A 9319-nucleotide genomic window follows, 5' to 3' on the forward strand; every position below is an offset into this window, starting at 1 on the left:
GAAGGTACAGCCGGTGGCCCTGGGCACTGAGGGCCCCACTCTTAGATATTAGCATCTCACTGTCCTCCCTCCTCACGGATCTGTCCCCAGTGGAAGCACCTTGTGGGTGCCGGCCGGGGGGAAACAGATGTCTAGTCCATGCTGTGTAATAAACATACTCAAGTCCTGATTTCACAGGTACATGATGAAGCAAAGTTTAAAAAGTTTTCAAGTTGTATATTGGGAACTATCAAATAATCCTTTTAATCTAGAATCTCTTATTATTTGAATTTTCCAAATCCAAAAAGTTCTGAAAACCAAAGTGACTTTGTACGTTTGGCGTACCTTCATTTGGGGACAAAACCTGCTCTCTGGACAAAACTGTGGACTTCCATGTCTTCTGCTTTCGTAAGGTGCGGGTCTGTTCTGCAGAAGTCCTTGCAGCACATGCCCATCTTGAAATCAGTCATCATGGTTATCAAGATGGCTGCCTCTGATTAGCTGAGCCTAAAGTCTTGACCAATACCTGCAGTGTGGTGGAGAGCTCTGATTGGCCAGGCTGTGGGTACACTGCTGGTGTCACAGACCTCAGGTGGAGGAAGAAAACCAAAGCTGTAGTTTGAGTTGCTAACGGAACCTCAGGCTGTTCTTCCCGGAGGAGTTGGGGCCTCTGGGCTGGCCAAGACTATCACTGGCTCACCTCTTTGGCATCTCACTTGGCTCTCTTTCAGGGGACCTGTACACCCAGGCGGCCGAAGCAGCGATGGAAGCCATGAAGGGCCGCCTCGCCAACCAGTACTACCAGAAGGCGGAGGAGGCCTGGGCGCAGATGGAGGAATGACTCGCACCCTGTCCCTGAGCAGGAGGGCCAGGAGGGAAAACAAAAGACTTATTTCAGGGAGGGTGGTTCTTTTATTATGCGGTCAATCAGCTTTTATATTTCAGTGTTGTTTTGTTTTGTTTCCTTTTAAAATTGTCTTTGCTTCTGGCAGAGATACCACAGCTGTCCCCTAGGCAGTGTTTTGGGGAAGTGAGCTTTGACAAGGCAACCTAATGAACTTACCTGTTGTTTTTGAGATTCTGTGGTTTTTATTTCCTTTTTTTTTTAAGTACTTTTCTCCCTTGGATAGACGATATGAGGGCTTTTCTCCCCCAGCCATTTCAGGCTGGATTAAAATCTCCAGGCCCCTCCACCCCCCTCCAGTAAAACCTTCCTTCTCAAAGCATTGGGGGGCATGTCTGGCGTTTTTGAGTGAAGTTTTGTTTGTCTTTTAATGCCCAGGCTTCCTCTGAGAGCCTGCATGCTGACTTGTCTTCTGACCTTTTAAGTTCCTACCTGACACAGCTGCTTTTCAGACACCATGGACTCTGTTTCTAAGCCTACTTTGTCCTTTGGGCTTCACAGAACACACGTGCTGTTTGTGGGCACGCAATGACTACCTCTGACTCCTACAGCAGCTGGCATGGCTCCACATTTTTCACCATGCAAGAGCAGGGGGTTTGCAACGTGGACGCCTTGCCTCCACGTGGACGCGTGTGGTGCATCTTGGCGGCAGACGTGCAGTGTGACTCAGGTGTCATGCCACTCACAGTTCGGCCAGGCATTCCTCGGAGCTCTCGTAGCAGCCTGGGTTTTGCATGGACCCTGCTCTCCAACTCCTGTCTTCCGGTTTTCTGCTTGAGGCCCTGCTGATTTTTCTTGTAATTTGCAGCTGGACGCTTTCAGCAACAGCCCCCTGAGGTTTCACGGAGATGTTTGAGAGTGAAAGGGCAAGAACTATAAACACTCATTAATTCCAGTCCATTTCCCCAGGGTGCAGGCTACAGTTGTCTTCATTGAGTGTGCTTTCCCGTTCAAAAGGAGTTCAGACGGAATGTCAGTACTAGTTGGGTTTCAACTAACAAAACAGATGGCTTTAATCAAGCCGCAAAGCTAGAGCAGCCTCTTTCTTTTGTTTGAATTCAACACTCCCAAAAAGCAGAGTATAACGCACAAAGCCATTCTTACCTGTTCGTTGAAAGAAGTCTTTCAACACTTCTGTTTTGAGCGCTATGGTGTCATGAACTTGTGCAAGCATTGGGTTCCAAAGTCTGCAGTGGACCATAAAGAGAAAAAAGAGAGAGAGAGAGAGAAAAGAAAAAGCCGAGTCAAAATTCCCCTTGAAAAAGTTCTTCAACCACCCAAAAATTCCCTTAGAAGTTGGAATGTGTCACCCTCTTTTGTACCAGATCAGTAGCTGGCTTGCCATCTGCGTGTGTGCGTGTGTGTGTGTGTGCGCGTGTGTTAAACCAGTGCCTATACTTAAGTTGTGTATATGAAGTGTAAGAAGCAACTTTGTTGTGACTTACCTCTTCAGAGTAGCCCAGCTCATGTTATTTGTGGTTTTTTGTTGCAGTTATTCTTTCTCACACACAGATTGTATATGCATATAACATATCTGTGTTCCCTGACCATTCATCTGAATTTCCTCATTCTCTGCGACCTTGGCTCTAGCAGGAATTGGCAGCCCATGGTGTCCAGGGCCAGGTAGTGAAGGTTTCAGGCTTTGCCAGCCATGTGCCCTCTCCTGTGTCCACTCCACTCTGCTGTTGAGCACAAGAAGCAGATATGGACAAGATGTGGATGAATGAGTATGGCTGGTGTTCCAATAAAACTTTATTTACAAAAGAAAAACAAGGGACAGCCCCCTTGGGCCGTACTTTGTCATCTCCCTCCACCATCCCTTGCCTGAATGCTACTTTATTATGTCCTTAGGGTGTGAAGTGTTTCCACTGGGGGTGCTCCACAGCCCACAGACATAGTGCCTGGGCACAGAGCAGGCACTGACCTGGGCACCAAAGCAACACCAGCCCTTGTCACAGCACTTACTCTTTGAGGGTCTGGTGCCTCCGGCCAGTGCCTCCCTTGCTGTCTGGATGGGTTTAAGCCATCACCCCTGTAATCCGTGGGCTTCACATCGTGGGATGGCTGGAGTGACACAGCCGTGCAGCCAAGCAGATGCTTTTTGGAGAACCCTGGAAAGTAAAAGTAACTTGAAAGATGTTAAATCCTGTTGAGCCAGCAGAAGAATTCACTCTACCTTGAGAACCCAGTTTCGTGCCTTCTATATTATCTTTCACTATAAATCCTGGGCCTGTCAGGAGAGCACAGTGTGCATGACCAGAGAAAAGCAATCGGGATATTGCAGCCCTGCGTGGAAGACCTCAGAGACTCAAGGAGCAAGGAGACGAACAGAGAGCCAGATTGTCTCATCGGATGCCTTCATGTTCGTAGTTGGCAAAACCAAAGCTAGAAGTAGCTTCTCTCGCAGTGACCCAGCAGCTGAAAGTGCAGCACTCCTAGGATTAAAGAGCTGCTGTTCTTTAAAAGAACTTGGGACTACCATTTGAAGTGAAGCTCTCAGTTTGACTTGAGAAAAGGGGAAATGAATGAAGGAAGGGTCTTTGGATATTAGAAAGAAGAAAAAAACTTGTAAATCTCTGCACATCCTGTCCCTACTGCCTTCACCTTGGATCACATAATCAGATTCGACTTTGACAAACCAAGCCACGTGCGTCCTACCCGTGCTGGCCGGCACAGGTACGCAGCACGACGGGGTCTGGGGAGGAGGCCTCAAGCTGAGCACATTCTCGTGAGGCTCTGTGTCCCCTCCTGGTCCCCGAGGGAACTGCGCAGCCCACTGAAGACAAACCCTGAGCACACCCAGCTCTCCGAACTGATGGATTTTGGCCCATGTTCTGCAGTCCATTTGGCCTTTCCAAACAAAGAGACTTCTTGCTTTCCTGTCTCAAGTTCATTGTTCTTTTTTTTAAGACGTTGCTGGCTGGAGGCAGAGGCACACTGGAGGACTGAGCTCCAGAGGATTGTCACCGTGGCAGGTGCAGACCCAGGGGCACCCTGTTGTCTGATGTTTCAAGATCTGCTGAAAATCAGGATTTAAAAAAAAAAATGTTTAATGTGCCATGCCTCAATTATTAACATTTTTAATACATTCTAGTAAAGCCTTCCGGATTAAGCTGTATCCTGTCAGATTCTTTCGATACAATCTGTGAGCCTCTCGTGTTTCTTGGTTTCTGCATCTGTAAGAGACAGTCATCTTTACCATTGCAGGGTTGTCACCAGCTTCTCATGAGATAGGCCCCCATGATCTGCCTTTTGATCCAGACTTAGCATCCTGGTTACCACTATGATCATCTCATTCTCAGCAAATCGTTTCGCAGTTTTGAGAAATTTGAACATCAGCATTCATCATGCATGGTAGGTTCAGCACACATGTTTAGGTCTGATTGCTTCTAAGTCAGTCCCCAGCACAGTAACAGGAAGGGGTAGGTTGGTTGGTAGGTTTTTAATAGCATAAACCCACAAGGATGAAGAGGAAGTGGAGTCAGTAAAAACGTGTCAGATGCTGGAAGGCAGATGAATTGGAGGACCCCAGGGACCTGGATCCTAGGCCAATAATAGAGAAGGCTGGGAAACAACCCAATTTTTGTTGTGGAGGAAATCCCACAAGACCGAAGACCTGAAAGGCAGAGCAGCCTGGAATGAGACTGGAGGATCAGTGGGAGACTGTTGGAGCCTCTCACCTCCTTCGTTAGCTGGCCAGCTGGCCCTCCAGCCTGCTGCCCAAGCTGGGAACATTAGGCGCAGAAAGGTGGGGGCCACACGACTAAATGGAAGTTTCTGGATTGAATGCCAAGGGTCACCCAGCCTTTTCCTTCAGTGTTTCCATTAGCCTGGCTCAAACAGCATTAGCAGAGGCCAGACCGGAGAAAATTCTAGAGCATCTGGCCAGTTCTAGATGGGAGGTTTTGGGGATACTGTCACCAGATGAAATTGACCACCTATACACTGTTTCGTCACTCTTTGTTTTCGATCTTGTCTAACTGATGGGAATTACATGTTATGATAGTTTCTAACTTATGAGCGAGGTGGATCATTGTTTCAATTATTGTCGATAGACTTTGCCTGTTTTTCTCGACTATGATTTTTTTTTCCCCTTTTTAAGTGTGTATTTTGTTTATTTTGAAAGACAGTCTTGGGCCCGGCAGTGTGGCCTAGCGGCTAAAGTCCTCGCCTTGAATGCACCGGGATCCCATATGGGCGGCAGTTCTAATCCCAGCAACTTCACTTCCCATCCAGCTCCCTACTCGCGGCCTGGGAAAGCAGTTGAGGATGGCCCAATGCTTTGGGATCCTGCACCGGTATGCGAGACCTGGAGGAAGTTCCTGGCTCCTGGCTCCGGATCAGCACAGCACCGGCCGTTGCGCTCATTTGGGGAGTAAATCATCGGACGGAATATCTTCCTTTCTGTCTCTCCTCCTCTCTGTATATCCGCCTTTCTAAAAGAAAACAAGACAGTCCTGTCAAGAGAGGGAGATAAGACAAATTTGTCCTCTGCTGGGTCACTCCCCAAATGGCCACAGTGGCCAGGAGACTGGAACTCCATCCAGGGTCTCCCAGATGTGTGGCAGAGCACTTTGGCCCTATTTCAGTGCTGTTCTCAGACACGTTAGTAGGAAAATGGATTGGAAGTAGAGCTACAGGGACTGGAACTGTGCTTCTGTGGGAAGCCAGAATTGCAGGCAACACCGTAACTGACTGGACCATTATGTGAGTTGTCATAATGCTCCTGACCTATGATAGTTTCACTTTTTATTGAACTTTTTTTTTTTTTAATTTAGTGGAGTCATGAAGCCTTTGTTCATGATATGAATTTAAACATGTTGAAGGGCCCGGCACAGTAGCCTAATGGCTAAAGTCCTTGCCTTGCACGCGCCAGGATCCCATACGAGTACCAGTTCTAATCCCTGTGGTCCCGCTTCCCATCCAGCTCCCTGCTTGTGGCCTGAGAAAGCAGTCGAGGATGGCCTAAAGCCTTGGGACCCTGCACCCGTGTGGGAGACCCAGAAGAGGCTCCTGGCTCCTGGTTCTGACCGTTGTAGCCACTTGGGGAGTGAACCAGTGGATCTTTCTGTCTTTCCTTCTCTTTGTAAATCTGACTTTCCAATAAAAATAAATCCTTTTTTAAAGATTTATTTTTATCGGAAAGGCAGATATACAGAGAGGAGGAGGGACAGAGAGGAAGATCTTCTGTCCGATGATTCAATCCCCAAGTGGCCGCAATGGCCGGAGCTGAGCCAATCTGAAGCTAGGAGCCCAGAACCTCTTCCAGGTCTCCCACATGGGTGCAGGGTCCCAAAGCTTTGGGCTGTCCTCAACTGCTTTCCCAGGCCACAAGCAGGGAGCTGGACGGGAAGTGGGGTCGCTGGGATTAGAACCGGCGACCATATGGGATCCTGGCATCTGCAAGGGGAAGACTTAAGTCGCTAGGTTACCATTCTGGGCCCCAAAATCTTTTTTTTTTAAATCACAATATTATTTTTAAAAATGTGTTAAAAGACAGTTATTACATACTGAGCGATACCATTTTCCAGAGAAGGAGAAGTAATTATAGGTCTGTGCATGGCCAACCTGTGAACAGCATTTGCTAATTATTGCTCAAAGAAATTGCAGTATGACTCTGTTGGGAGGGAGTGTTTGTGTGGATGATAGATGTGGGGCCTGGGGGTAATTAGAGTTCACTCCTCATCTTTCACAGTGGAAAGTCCTAAAATGAAAAACAATTTTTGAAAAGCCATCATGAATAAGCTCAAAGTTAAAAATGGTTGAATAGGAGAATGGGCGGGGCAGCCATCTGGCTAATTTTGATAACAAGCCTTGTAGAAGTCACACTGTGCCCATATACAGTTCTGATAAGATTGTCAAAATAATTCAAAACATTGACTAAGTTCAAAATACAAAATTAAAATTGCCAAATTAAAAATTCATGGTAGGAACGAATGCCTTCAGCAATCCACCTGTTCTGTACTTAATTCAAGACACTGTCAATCCTATTATGTATTAATAAGAAAAAAAAATGATTCCTGGAAAGTAAGTGCCAGTGGCTTTATGAGGCAGGTCAATTTTGGAGCTATTAAAATGTGAAAAAAAAATATGTGGCTTGGAAAGAATAATGAATGCTCTCGGATGCTGTTGTGCTCGGCTATTTTTAATCCTGCAAATCCAAGAATTACTGTAACCATTTTACATCTGTAAAAATTGATATTTAAAAGTTTTTTTTGGGGGGAAAGCATTGACAATGTTTTTGTGGATGGAGAAGGGAAATCAATGGAGGTTGGAGGAAGGTCAGGTACCATCTTAGCTTCACTGTAAGTGATGCCAATGGGCCATGTTGCAGGGGTTGCCATGCCACACCCACCACCACCAGAAATGGACTGAAGGGCACCAGCAGACAGGACGCCTCAACACAGTAATGTCGCCAGCCAGCCACGGACGTGCACAGACAGTCTGGGCAGCTTCATCGCCAAGGGATTGCATTAGCACACTGTCTTACCCTGGGAACCCATCTGTGGACCTTTGAGTAGCTGGACTACTGAAAGAGCCACATGTCTTAGTTTGTCATGGGGAACCCCAGTTGGTGCCTGTGTCCCAGTTTTCCTGGGACAAAGAAGCATCCATCCCAGACAAAGTGGCCCTGGTCACCCAGCCATGGTGAGCGAGCAGTGCAACTGAGAATTGCAAGCCAAGTTCCTTTTCAGAAGGCCTCTTGTGGGGGGGGGACTTTGAGGGTGTGGTTGGAACTTCTTTTTCTGCCTGGGACCATCTGCATATGTATAACGTCATTTGCAGGCCATACAAAATGATCAATGCAAACAATTAGCCTGTTGGGGATTTGTTGAGTTTTGGTCCCACCAGCTGTTGCCTTGGTAGGATCAGACCAAATAATTCTGGGAAATTTACAGCCCATGAGCCAGATGTTCCCCTCTCCCCTGTGGGCTCCTGGGCTGCAGGGAACAGAAATCAACTTAGTTAACTTAGCGAAGAATGTTCTGTTTTGTTGTATGATATTCTATTTTTTTATAAGTTTATAGATAGAAAGTAAAACTGGAAAAAAAAATCAGTCTTTGCAAGGTGTGAAGACCACAGGACGTAAAGTTAACTCACAGCCTGGAGGTCCTGCCACGGCCCTGCAGCTGAGCTAAACCATTCTTTGGTGTTCAGAGTTGCAGCATGAAGCATCTGATTGGCCTAATTTGACTCTTGTGCCCGCCCACTGAGCAATTTGATCCACAGGTCCTAGGACCATAGGGAACAGTTTCAGAGAGAGAGAAAGACTTTGGTCAGAATATTCAGGAACAATTGCTGGGAAGGCAAACAAACAAACAGCAAAAAAACAGGTTCCTACCCAGAGAGTGTATTCCCTTTGGGGAAGGCAGAAACAAGCCATGAATATGAGAGGGAAGCATTAAAGAAAAAACTTTCAGGTGATTTTGTCATCAAGATAACGTCAAGGTCTTGTTGCAGGTGTAAACCCTCTAGGAGGCTAGTTGGAAATGTATATTCAGCAAGAAAATTTTCAAAAAAATTTTCCCCAGTATCACCAACATACTCAAGTTGTATAATCTTTTTATTTGTTTATTTTATTTTAGGGTGCATTTTATTTATTTGAAAGGCAGAGTTACAGAGAAAAGAGCAAGAGAGAGGTCTTCCATCCACTGGTTCACTTCACAAATGGCCTTAAAAGTCAGGGCTGGGTCAAGCCAAAGTCAGGAGCCAGGAGCTTCCTCTGGGTCTGTCCACGACTGCAGGGGCCCAGCCACTCGGGCCATCCTTCCCTGCATCTCGGGTGCATCAGCAGGGAGCTGGATCAGAAGTGGCGCAGTTGGGACATGAACTGACATTGCAGGTGGCAGCTTAGCATGATAAATCACAACGCTGACCCCAGTTGTACACTCCTAAGTATACAGCCCGATAACTTTTTACATATGTGTTCATGTGTGCTGAGCAACCAGGGCAGAATTCAGACCATTGTGGCACAACAGAGAGCTCCCCTGGATCCCTTCCAGGCAGTACAACCCAACCACATCCCACCAAGTTTAGCTCCTTGGGTCTCGGGCCAAGTTTGTGCCAGTGTTTCTTTTGGTGGGGAGGGGAGGATTAAAGAATGGAGGAGACCCAGGGCTAAGCCCCCACCTTGATTCCTACATTGCATAGTCTGGGGCTCATGGTGTGGTGACAGCCTGTACCTGGCACCCCTACATGGATGGGGTGGCAGGCAAGTGGTCACTGTGTGATCTGTGGTAATTGCTTTTTGCTCCTCTCCTTGCCCCTATTAAGCAGGCCAGAGCAGTGAACATACTATGGGGTAGTCAGGGTTCCTGCCCTCACTGTGGATACAGATGTCCAGCCCCTGTGGTTGCAGGGGATCTGATACAACAACTGCCACTCCTCCTCATGATCTTACATGGGACAACTGTGTAATGGGGGCTGTGGGAGTGT

At 47.1% G+C, this 9319-nt stretch overlaps 1 protein-coding gene across 1 annotated transcript in view; it reads left to right on the plus strand.

Moving 5' to 3' along the window:
* EEF2K (eukaryotic elongation factor 2 kinase) overlaps window positions 1-2122 on the plus strand; it is a 45732-nt gene extending 43610 nt beyond the window's left edge. The window contains exon 18 of the mRNA XM_058680256.1: window positions 711-2122. Coding sequence (XP_058536239.1) covers window positions 711-820 — 110 coding nt within the window. The 3' untranslated portion in view covers window positions 821-2122. The remainder of the gene's footprint in view (window positions 1-710) is intronic.
* Window positions 2123-9319: the final 7197 nt, after the last annotated feature.

This window comes from Ochotona princeps, chromosome 24 (genome assembly GCF_030435755.1).
Source record: "Ochotona princeps isolate mOchPri1 chromosome 24, mOchPri1.hap1, whole genome shotgun sequence".
NCBI lineage: Eukaryota > Metazoa > Chordata > Mammalia > Lagomorpha > Ochotonidae > Ochotona > Ochotona princeps.